This window comes from Apodemus sylvaticus, chromosome 19 (assembly GCF_947179515.1).
Source record: "Apodemus sylvaticus chromosome 19, mApoSyl1.1, whole genome shotgun sequence".
In the NCBI taxonomy this organism is placed as follows: Eukaryota; Metazoa; Chordata; class Mammalia; order Rodentia; family Muridae; genus Apodemus; species Apodemus sylvaticus.
In genome coordinates, this window is record NC_067490.1 from 37,379,330 (window position 1) to 37,391,994 (window position 12,665).

The 12,665-nt window shown below is 38.2% G+C and overlaps 1 protein-coding gene across 1 annotated transcript in view; it reads left to right on the top strand.

The window, feature by feature from the left end:
- The first annotated feature begins 583 nt into the window (after positions 1-583).
- Frk (fyn related Src family tyrosine kinase) overlaps positions 584-12,665 on the top strand; it is a 96,953-nt gene continuing 84,871 nt past the window's right edge. The window contains exon 1 of the mRNA XM_052164262.1: positions 584-1,514. Within this exon, the coding sequence (XP_052020222.1) occupies positions 1,150-1,514 (365 nt within the window). The 5' untranslated portion in view covers positions 584-1,149. The remainder of the gene's footprint in view (positions 1,515-12,665) is intronic.

The following is a 12,665-nucleotide window of genomic DNA, read 5'->3' on the forward strand; positions in this document are numbered from 1 at the left end:
ACCACAACCACCACGGAGTCAGAAGGAGTGTGGACCAGAGGTCCAACTTCAACAGACTGCATCTCTACAAATGCTGTCTTCAGCCAGCCACCTATTTCTCCTCGGCACATGTGCTACAGAAATAGCGATGTCTCTGTGGGAAAAAGCAGCCTTTCGAGTTCTCAGCATTTTACCCAGCTGCTTTTCTACTTTTTTTCCCCCCAGAAACTATTAAAAATCTATTCCTAGTGATTAAAGAAAAAAGAATGGTTGGGACTCAATGGCTCTTTCCCAATTGCCCCCTTCTCTGGCAGAACGTACCAAAACAGCCAGTTTTCTCATTTTAAAGTTTTCTCTACCAGTATCATAACAATCCTGCTCATATTTGCAGGGGGAAATAAATCTCTGCCTTGCATTCTGTGTAGGGAATATAGCAAGACAGATAGCCATCTGGGCTAGCCTGTTTTCTCTAGAGTATGGGTTTTGGCTGCTTTAAGAATCTGGCTTCTCGGTAAGGGGGCTGGTCTATCCTGGGTGTGGGAGGAGGGAGGGGTAAAACTGACCTGGGAGTTCCTTTTAGATCAGACAAAAAGAAACCAGGAAGTTAGGAGGAATTATTACAGCCTGTACAGCTCAGGATGTTAAAGGCGATAACCTCCACGGCCTGGTTATTCATTAGCAAGAAGGAAAGCTTCGGGGAGAGCAGGGAGAGCGGGACTGGCTCAGCTGCAGGCTTGAAGGAGGGTGAGAACGGCTGGAGCAGGCCGGCCTGGGAGCTTTTGCCTGGAGTTAGCCTCTCCGTAACTTTTTCCTGGGACAGAGGGAGAGGTGGCTGCTCTTTGTTCTCAGATGTCCCTCTAAATAAAACCCTTTTTATTTTATTTATCGTTGGGGGTCCAAGCAGTCAGGAAGAAGCACCTTCCCACTGGACCTCCTCCTGCTAGGTCCTCCCTTGATTTTTGCCCCAGGGCAGCAGCTACAAACAGAAAGCCAGCTGTGAGTGTCTTGGCCAAGCCCAGATCTGCCGGGAGAGATCCTAAGCAGGACTTTATAGCTCTGCTCGGTATGGTGAGTTGCAGCTGATTTGGAAGCTGCCTGGTGGAGGACAGTGGCTCTGTACAGCTTGTGGGGAGAGGATTTTCCTCCCCCGCTACTTCTACCCAGAACACTATGGGCAGCGTCTGCGTGAGGCTCTGGGCATACCTGCAGCCTTTTCTCCCATGCTGGTCCCAAGAGGCAGACAAGTCAGTGGTGATTGAGAATCCAGGGGCCTACTGTCCCCCAGAGGCTCCCAGGTCACAAGAGCCGGAGAGAAGCCATGGCCAGTATTTTGTGGCTCTGTTTGATTACCAAGCCCGTACCGCAGAGGACCTGAGCTTCCGTGCCGGCGACAAACTCCAAGTCTTGGACACTTCGCATGAGGGCTGGTGGTTGGCCAGACATTTGGAGAAGAAGGGAACCGGCTCAGGTCAGCAGCTGCAGGGCTACATTCCTTCCAATTACGTGGCGGAGGACCGGAGTCTCCAGGCAGAGCCGTGAGTAGCACAGGCCATACTTTTTTTCTTGATTCTTTCGGGGTCGGAGACTGAGCTCTGGTTCTCCTCTTTCCTATCCACGGCCTCTCATCTGCATAGATAGGTCCAGTGTGTGGAAACACATTTCAGAAGCTATTACTCGAAGCATGTCTTTCTCGCAAAGCGAGAGAGACCACACAGGTGATTACTGCTAAAATGACTGATTACAGCGGGCACACCTACTACATTTAAAACTCTCCCTCTGCCTCACTTTCAATAGAACTACATTTTCATTTACGGGCCGCTAGAGTCTCTTCTAAACCTACTTTCAAATCTAAAATCTGAGGCTATTTAGTGTTAACTTTCCAAGCATTCCAAACTAATGCTACAAATCCTGCAGCTAACCACAACCATTTCCATTCTGGTAGGCTCACAAGTGGGCTAACTTACATAGACGACAAAACAACTGCACAACAGTAGGTTTTTTTGTTTTTTGCTTTTTTGTTTTTTCCTGGTGAAATCATAACCGAGAAAACTTATTGGGATTCCTGGATCCTGAGGTTTACTATTCAAATTACATTGGCTTTTGATTTTTAGGATTAAAAACTGGCCAGGTATAGACAGCAAATTTTAAGAAGAAAAGTAAAGGCGACATTTCTTCCAATAGTAGATTAAGATTTCATCCTGAAAAAGTGATTTTAGAGGGGGACTGATGATGGGCATATCTACTGTTATTGATCTTTGTCTCAGTTCCAGTTATCTGTCCCTGATTGTGGAGGTTAACCAATTATTTAACCTTGTAAGAAATGAACTACAAACGTTTGTTGAATACACCTTACGGACTGAATCGCAAATGACCCGTGCAAGCTCAGGTTCTGAATCTTTTCCTCCATCTGGTGGTGCTACGTTTGAAGTCTGTGGACGCTTTACGGAGTTGTGCCTAGGTGGTGGCCAAGCCTCTGCAGGGTGTACCTAGCCTCTACTCCATCTCCTCTGGGTGTTTACGGCTACACCACACAGTCTGTCACAGGTTCTTTCCACCCTGAACTTAATCACTATGCCTGCTGTCCCATGGCAGATTAAAACCTTCAGTAACTATGAGCCAAACTAAATATTTCCTCCAGGTGGGGGGTGGGGGGGGAGAGGGAGGGAGGGAGGGAGAGAGAGATATTGAGAGAGACTGAATAATTCCTATGGTTTATAATGGCACAAGAGAGTTCATTTAGTATTTGAATAATTCCAACAGTTTATAATGGCATAAGAGAAGAAAACCATTATAAATTTATTTAAGCCGCATCCAGTCATCCATCTGCCCATTCAAAGAGCAGGCGTGAAATCGGTGGGTATGTTAGGGCTGTGTGACTAGGATGTAGGTAAAATGTAATCTTAATGGATATGCAGAATCTGGTGGATTAGAAAGCAGGTAAAGATTCAGTGTTGGTGATGAGTTTCAATGAAATCTCCTACAGGGAGCATCTTTCAGGAAACAGGCTTATAGTAAGAAGGGCTCCTGACAGGAGATCACTGGGAATCCTCTCATCTTCTCATCTAGAGATTTTTCTTTCTGCTTGATTTCTTTTATTATTACTTGAATATGACATTTTTTTTTTTTACTAATTTTTAGAGAATTTCATTTTGTGTAATTTTGATCAGATCCACTCTGCCTCCTCCACAATTTTGGTTTCTTTGTGAGCTGGGCATCTCTTAGGGTCCCAGGAAACAGAATGGCAGGCAGCAGCGATGGACCATTGCTGCTGTGTTCCAAGCTTAGTATTTCTAAAGAAAGGATAGTTTGGTGATTTTTGACATTTTTTTCCCAATACCAGGAACGTTTAAAATTAATAAGGCTATAATTTATGCCTAACTGGGCATTAATTGGCTTAGACTGTTTTTTTTTTTGTTGTTGTTGTTAGTATAGAATAGAGTTTATTCAGGACATGGAGAGGGGACCTAAGGGTTTAGTAGAGGCAGAGAGAGAGAGAGAGAGAGAGAGAGAGAGAGAGAGAGAGAGAGAGAGAGAGAGAGAGAGAGATACAGGAATAAAGGCCAGGCTAGCCATGAGCTTGTGGAGAGGGGGGAAGGGAATGGGGAAAGCAGGGGGAAATGAAGCAGAGAACTAACAAGAGAAGAGCAAGAGACCAAGAGTTGACTTAGACTTTTGTTGGGAGGAATTGATGCTATCAAATGAGAAGATTCCCTAGCTGGGCATGGTGGTGCTTTTCTGTAATCTCAGTAACCAAGGGGGCCTGAGGCAGGAAGATTGCTACATATTAGATGTTAGACTGAGCTACACAGTGGATACAAGGACAGCCTCAGATACACAGTAAACCTTGCTTCAAGGGGGAAAAAAAAAGAATGAGTGAACCAGTGACCTGAATGAACTCTTAATTTCTGTGGTAGTTTAGATTTTCTCGCTTAGTTTCCCATGAAGGTGGGTAATACCCGAGACACATCTAAACAGAAAAGAAAGTAACTTTTTCTTATCCACTAAATGCATAGTTACATGCATTTCCTAATACTTTGTTTCTTTGTCAAGCATTAGTCATAGTTTATATTCAGTGTAACATTATCAGAACAAATGCTTTAATGTTAATATTTAGTGCCTTGAATCCATGATATACTAGTGTTTAAATATCTTTTATTTATTGTAGGGTAGGGACTCTAATTTCTCTGTAGGTCTCTGGCTTGCCTACACTCTCTCATTTTGTAATGTGGTATACTCATCCTTATTGGACTACAAATCCTGTTGTTGAGGGGATTGAAAGAAGATGAGCTATCTCAGGTTGAACATACCCTGGTTAAAAGGCCAGGAATCATGTCTGGACTAATTTAGCTTGCTGTCTAGGAACACAGAATAAAGCAGCTAAAGTACTGTGGTTATTTTTCAATTCACAAGGCTGGTTTATAGCCAAGAACACCCGTTCTCACTTTCCTTAGACCTTTCCCCTTGGAGTCAATTGTCAACTGCATTTCCGTCCCTGCTAACTCAGCTTTCCATAGTAGGCTCCCATATATGCTGTCCAAAGGGGCTCCTACTTGGTCTTTGCCAGGACAGGATACCTGTTTTCTTGTAGACACATATGGAAGTTTCGCCCATGTACCTGGTTTCTTGCCACCACTTGGCTGAATGCTACGGGTTGCAAAAAGTACCTCCATCCCACTAAGAGATGTGATTTTAACTCACAGGTTTCAAAGTAAGGATGTTCAAGAGACTCATACAGTATTTATTTCAAAGGAATCACGTAAAAACCTTTTACTACCTTCATTGAGGTTTTTAGCCCATATTTCAGTTTTCTCTTTCAACACCTATCAAATTAACATGGTTAATTGAGTTCAGTAAATGGAACCGAAGAGAGATTGTTGTCTTAACCACTTAGTGGATATGAGGAAGCAATGAAAAGCCAATGAAAGAAGATTCGTCTAATTTCTAATTATTTAGTTCAAAATACAGTAGTTACTTGTGTATGTCTTGATCTTGTTTTTCCTTAGTAGGAAAACAATTAAAGCTCTTCTGCATTTGTTACTTACTTGGGCAAATCAATTGAGGGTTTTAGTTTGTTGAACATCCGGATACCTGGAAGTAGAGATGTCACAAGAACCACACTATTGTTAAAATGAACCACTGCACTAAGGGGTTGTTACTACACTTGGACATGCTTTAAGTTTCCTGAGTATCTTACAGTAAGTGACACAATAGCTCGACTCTTAAAGAATTTTGTTTCTGTGAAGAACTCTTAGATTTATATTATTGTTAATTCAAATTCATTCCTAGATCCTCTTATAGATGAGTGCTTTTCTTCTTTGACATTTTCAATCTAGAATCCATCAAAAACTTTATGCTTGAGGTCTGGTTATTTGGAGATGCTTTAGAAAATAGTATTTGGTGTTTTTAAAGACAGCTGATGCTGGTTACTATGTGTTAAAGGCCTGGGCACCTGTTGGTGACTAGTAATAGGTCTTTGGGTCACTGAGACTGTGCCCTCCAAGACTGTAGGACTTCAGATTTTTCCTTCCCACTTCCCACTTGTGCTGTTTTGCTCTCTGAGGTCCACAGCACTGGGGTCAACTTGGTCTTGGTCTGGAGCATACAAAATTATAAACTGGTAAAGATGTTTCCTTTTTTTGGTGTGTGCATGCTCGCAAAACCCTGGGTCCTATCAGTGCTGCCCAAAACAAAGTCAACAGCAAAACAGAAAAAAAAAAAAAATCCCTGGAGGAACTTTTGAGTGTTTTTTTTTTTTTTTTTAAATCAAATTTGATCTTTCTGTCTTTTACTTTTATGTGTGTTCTTACTTAAGAATTAACTGCTGTGCTCTGTGACCAACCATTCTGCTAGGAGCAGACTCAGCAAACTTAAAAGACTTGGTATTTGCTTTGTTAGGTATCTAATTTGGCTTTATGCTCATAAGCATCTAAAAAGCATATGAGGTTTCTTTCTCTCTGCCTCCTAAGCTTGAGGGTGGCTTACTTCTGTGCACAGGAGGGCTAGAGGAGCCCCCAGCACAGGACAGTCTCTGTGTCTCCTGGGATCACCTGGATAAGATGCAAAACACTCTGTGGGAAGCCTTGCCTGCTCCTCTACCTCCATCCTTCTTAAAGCAATATTTCTCTCTTCCCTCTCCCACCCTCCATTTCCACCTACCTTGCTTTTGTTGCCTACACACTATTTTAGAATCTACCCTGGAAAATAAAACAATAATCAATATTTGTAGCTTATAAAATATTTATTAATATATTTTAAGTATGTATGAGTGTTTTGCCTACATTGCATGCAAGTGTACCATGTGCGTGCCTGGTACCCTTTGTTGGTCAGAAGAGGGCACTGGATCTTCTGATACTGGAGTTCCAGATACTTATAAGCTGCCATGTGGGTGCTAGGAATAGAACCCTGGTCCTCTGATAAAAGCAGCAAGTGCTCTTAAATTCGGACTAATCTCTCTAACCCCAATACTTGTAATTTGTGATTATTGGGAATTGGTACTTATAGGATAAAAATAGAATGTTTTGAAGTATGAAAATAATGGAATTTTCCTCTATCCTTTCAGGATGTAGGTTATTTGTGATCTATTTATAGTGTCGAATGAGGGTTCTTTTCAGATGTTATATAATCTAAAACCATTGCTATAGTAGCCTGGGGGAAATAAAATGGCTATTTTCAGACATAGTCTCATGTTGTCATTTTATAACAGAGTGGGGCTTTGCTGTTTGGTAGGTCATACATTGTTGAATTTACTAATGATCAATAGAAAATACACACAGTGGAGATGGGAGGAAAGACTGTGGGAGAGAGTAACTCGGAGGGAGGCAGTGACCGGGATGTAAAGTGAATAAGTAATAAATAAATAAATATTAGATAAATACATAAAAGAATCATAAATATATACAACAAACACACACATACAATACATACATACATAAATACATACAATAAATACATACATAAATACATAAAAGGAAAAGGAAATACACACAGTGACATCAGAGTGTTCAATGCAGCGTCAGCTAATTTCTTTCTCAGTTGGGATATGAAGCCAACTTTTGAAACTTACATTGGCTAAAGATAAGCAATGTAGTGTCAAAATAAAAAAAATTAATGAATGAATAAATGAATGGCTTCAGACTACTTGTAAACCACACTGGCATAATACACTTTACCTCTATTGTGTAGTTAAGCAACTAGAAAATTTCCACAGGCAGCCAATCATACAATCCTTCTTTGTCTAGATTATTTCTATCCCTTTGTGTTTGGTCTCAAGGAATATTAAATGTACATGTGTTGAGATGAAAAAATTAGATTTGTAGCTCTTCCCCCAAACAAAATATAATTATTATAATTCTAAAAATCAACTAAAAAGAGGTTTATAGAAACAAAAGTAAAATACATCTTAAATACACATATGGTTGTCTATGAAATAAAAGTGTTTTTGGTGAATCAAGGATAAGAATTTAGGACCAGCATTTCAAGTCAGACAAATGAATAGTTAGAGTCATGAAAGCGATTGGGAATTTTTATCACAACACGGCTGAGCCCCCTCTGGATCTGTCTCCTCTTCGAGACTCCTTTGTTATCTGCTTCTTGCTGTGGTTTGAATCAAGAATGTGAAAAACCTGTTGCTGATGGAATTAACTTATCAAAGATTTATCTCAGCTTTAATGTGACTTTTTTTATGCTAACACTGCATACTACATACGCTTGTATAATGTTTATATTAAAGTTTTATAGAGTGATTATATAATTGCCACTACTTTAAGGAAAATGCAGTCAATTATTCTTTTCAACTGTACTGGAAAAATGGATAAGTATCTTAAACTGTGAATAATGCATTTTTTTTTGTTAAGTACTCAAATTTAAAAAGAAGACAGAAAGACAGAAGAAATAAAGGAAGGAAAGAAGGAAGGAAGAGAAAGAAAGAAAGAAAACTCACAAAGATATAGTGAAGTAGTAAGAAGTGGTATCAATTACACTTCATTGAAATTACAATTAAAAATTGAGTTAATAGGGTCTTAAATAACTAATAGAGGAAAGACTTGAGAATGTGCATCTCATTATACCTTTGAGAAGCACTGTAGTACTATGATTTAGAATCATTAAGATGAGCTGGGTGCTGTCTTTTCTCCAAGAAGTAACACAGTTGATAATACTTTCGAATTCTCACAATATTTCATTCATGACTAGTTTCTATTCATCAAAAGCAATGATTTTTTTCTTTTCAGGTTTTCAACAAATTAAAAACAATGGGAAATTCTATGGGAATGAGATAAATTATAAACTATGAATACTAAGTTGAGTCTTAAAGAGGAAAACCTAAATTTCAACTTGGTTGAATTTATTTTTTTGTGATAGTTTAGTGGACTCCCAGATTGCTTGTTTTTGTCCAGTTGAGTTCATTTCAGAACTTTGGTTGCTTTGTTGTTGTATCCTGAGATTTTTGAGATTTTTTCTTTCTTTTTCTCTTTTCTTTTTTTTTTTAATAAATAAAAGTTAAACATATTACTCATACACAATCTTGTGCACAGTAAGATAAGAGCTAACTATTCCTTCCCCGTGCTTTTTGATTTGCCCTGTGACTAAGAAAGAAAAAACAGGAATTGTCTCATCAAACTGAAAAAATTCCTTTTGGATTATCCAACTTGCAATATTACCAGAATAAATATTATATGATCAGCATGCATAAATATTAGATTGATACTTGTGGTCTTCTAACAAATATCTGAGTGAGGCTAAAGCATTGATGGAATAGGATTTTGGTGGAAATATAATACTGGTGGTTCTTTTTCACTCAAACTATTCTATGCTTCATGACATGGGATCTAGATTTCAGGGTGGCTGATTTCCTTTGTCACCTAGAGCTAGGCATTGATAGTCCTATCTCATTTTTTCATATAGAACATGGGAATAACAAGGAAACCTTTTTTCCCGCAGGATTCATTCTACGACATGATTCTGTTCAAAAAGGCGAAATGTTAAGAACCTCTCCACCTCTTCATTATAAGTATTTAATACATGTTACATATTATTCACTTGGAAACTTTTCTACTTTTATCTGAATGGTTCACTCTTTGATGCCCAAGAAGAAGGAAGGAGAGTCCCCCTGGTCCTGGAAAGGCTTGATGCAGCAGTGTAGGGGACAAGGAAGCTGAGAAGGGGTTGATTGGGGAACAGGGGGAGGGAAGAAGGCTGATGGGACTTTCGGGGAGGGGGAAAACAGGAAAGGGGAAATCATTTGAAATGTAAATAAAGAATATATCTAATTAAAAAAAAGAAATGTAAATCACTATTTTAGTCTAGGCTCATAATATACATTCCATAGAGCAAGAATCCTACACTGGGAAACTTTCAGTCTTAGCCAGTTCAAAGTTGTGCCTCACCTGAAAGTTAGATCTTCAGACAGACAATTCCTCCCATTACTCTCCTTCCTCTTTGTTACCTCATGAGATGGAACTTACTCATCAGGTTTATTAGGATGCCTTTCCTTTCCAGTCCTACCTTACTCTCTAAAGGACATTAAGAGTCTCTATTTATAGATTTTAGCATCCTTTGTCATAATGGAAATTTTGTTTTCTGCATAACTGTAAACTGTAAATAGAGGTGGTAAGAAGTAAAACCATTGTCTTGCCTTTGCCTTGAGTTTAGCACTTGTGTAATAACACTAGTTGGGTAACTGAACAATTCAGTGAATGCCTACTGCAAATCTCAGGTCTTCTTAAAGAGCTGAGTGATCTGTCTGAGTCCCATTTATTTTTAACCTGTAGGGAGATCTATATTAAGGACATTGACCATATACATTGTCCTTCTGAGTTGTTTTGTTGTTGTTGTTAGATTCAGTCATAATAGCATAATCTCCAAACTCCAAAACAATAAACTCTGGTAACCTATCCCCAGATTGGCAGACTATTTTTCATAACATAGAATGGATATAAAGTCAGGAAGAAATGACAACTCTCATGAAGATGATATCCAGAAATCATATACATACACGCTCACCTATAACCCTGGTTATCTTCAAAGTAAAGGAATTACTGGAGCAGAGTTTTAAAATGGGAAGCAAACCAAAACTCAATTTACAAAATTAATGTTGTGGGTCAGACTTGCAATTGCAGCTTTTATGCTCAACATATATAATTTCAAATTAGAATGTTTATGAAATATTTTTCAGCTTACACATGCTGAAAGTTGACTGGGGTGGATATTAATAGAGTTTCACTGCTACATTATAAACATTACCAAACAAAATAATTCTATCTTCTTTTTGCTAATTTTCTTGCTAATTAACTGCTACTTTCTCTACAGCATTATCCCTGATTTCCATTTTTAATGGGGTCCTTAACACTTCTTAGCACTGAAAGCATTGAGCTGCTTTCTCCAGGGAAGGTAGTTATGCAGATTAATAGCTGCTTTAACAGTGTTTCAGGGCTCCTAGTAGCTATTTTCCCAAAGCCTGCAACTTTAGCATTAGTTTATGTGGCTGTTTCTTTGAAGATTAATAGACCATCAGAGTTTTGCTAAAATGCATAGATGCAGATATAGATCATGTGATTTCTATTACCCCCCTTATTGCTTATTTAGCTAAAATTCAGATACTACCCCATGTGTATGATCTTTCTGTTATGCCATGTTTTTTTCTAAAGAGTTTCTTCAGTTAGATGTTTTCTATTTAAAAATTGAATTAATTTGCAAGTCAAAGTCTTTAATGTTTATATGTATTTTTATAATTCATACGATGGTTTGTATTGCCTTCAAGTTTTGAAAAAAAATTAATAGACCTTTTGATGATTTCTCTGCCTTTTTGAGGATAAAATGAAAAGCATAATTCAAGGAATGCAATTACTAGGAACTTCTGAACTTCATGTACATAGTAATTTGAAAGGAATTTAGAATAATATTGAAAAAATATTTCCACTAATGCAAATGTTGCATAGGTCATTGGCAGTTGATTTAAATGGTTCAGAGGAATCTCATACTGATGGATGTCAGATCATTATAATGCAAATCTGACCTCATATTTCTGAATACTAATTATAAGATATTGAGATGCTATGTCCGGAGACCAGATCCTTTTTTTCAAAGTTGCTGCCCAGGACTCATTTCTAGAGGAGTCCTTGGTACTTCTGAGTGGTATCATTTGAATTCTTTCTTCTTAGTCTCTGCACCATTTCTATCTTTGAAGGAAATGATTTCTAAAGGGCTCAACAAACATTTTGCTGTGTGTTCTCTGTTTTAAAAGTTCCTATATGGGTGCTACAAAGTTATTAAGACAGTGCTTCTTTTCCAGAGAAGTTTTCAGTCTTAGGGAGTCAGAAGGGTAAGTAGAGAATCTCAATGCCTTTTAGCAAAAAGTCCTCAGTAGTGCAACTGTAGTGGCATGCAGAGAAAAACATACCACAGAGAAGAATAGATCATTTCAGAAGTAAAGCATTAGAAAAGACTCCTGTATTTGAGAGTCTGATTCTGGGGAGGGTGTAAGGAAGAGAGGGTTTCCTCTAAATGGTAGCTATCGGGAAGCTGAGATGCATATATGTTTGAGCATCAGTAAATGTTGTTGAGGCAAGACTCTCTGAAGACTAAAGATGCAATTGGTAAAGAAACAATGGTCACCCAAGTGAGCCAGGATACATGGGTATTTAGTTGTTTGTGTCATTAGACAATGTTTATGCTTTTGTGGATGTTCAAATATGGTTGTATAGTGATTTGATTTCCTTTTTGTCCTGCTCTATCATGATAACAGCATGACTTGTCTGGTGTTGATGGCCTATGAGATTGTTTATATTTAATAGGGAACACCACGACTTAGCCTTAAGTGCTCAACTAGCTTCTGAATGTAGGGGTTTCTTTTCAGTATCCTGGGATAGACAGGTGCTAATTTTTGCCATAGCACAAACTGTCATGCTATGCACATTTGAAAAAAAACTAATTGTTTAGTGCATGAATGAAGAAAGCAATATATGGATGAATAGGTACAGGTAGAAGAGTTCAGTCTTGATTTGAAGGGAATGAGGGCTTTCAAGGCTCAACAAATTTGATCTTCTTTTTAGAAGGAATTCTTTATTGAAAGGATTTGTAAATCTGTTTTCCCTGAAATTCTGCATTTACTATTAGTAGAACAAAAAGTTATAATAAGTGTCATTTGAGAAGAGTTAGCATTGTACTACCTCAAACACACTCAATTTAGCTTGTATTATCTCTTATCTTAGAACATTTGCATGAGGTTGGCTTTTTTATTATAGCCATCTGTAAATTTGGAAAATAAAGCTAAATTAACTGTGAAACAGGATGTTATTAGAACTTAATTTTGATTTCTAGGACTAATCAAAACAGAAGAGTAGAGAGTGAACAATGTAGGCTCAATGTAGGACTTGAAGGCAAAGGAAATAATTAAGATTGTGTGTGTGTGTGTGTGTGTGTAGTGTGTGTGTTTAAAACACTAAGCATACAAAACCAAGTTAATTCTTACATGATAGCTCTGTCTGTAAAGTGTTCCTATCACTTTTTAGGGCTGGAAAATTGAAACTAAAATGAAATATGTTCTAGAGTTCTTTTATCTGGTGAGTAGTGAGGACAGAACTAAATTAGGTGAGGAAGAGAGGTGAGAGGGACTGGAATAAAACTATGATTTTAAAACAGGTAGAACATTAAGTGAAATATTCGTTTCTTACAGTAATTTCACTTCATAC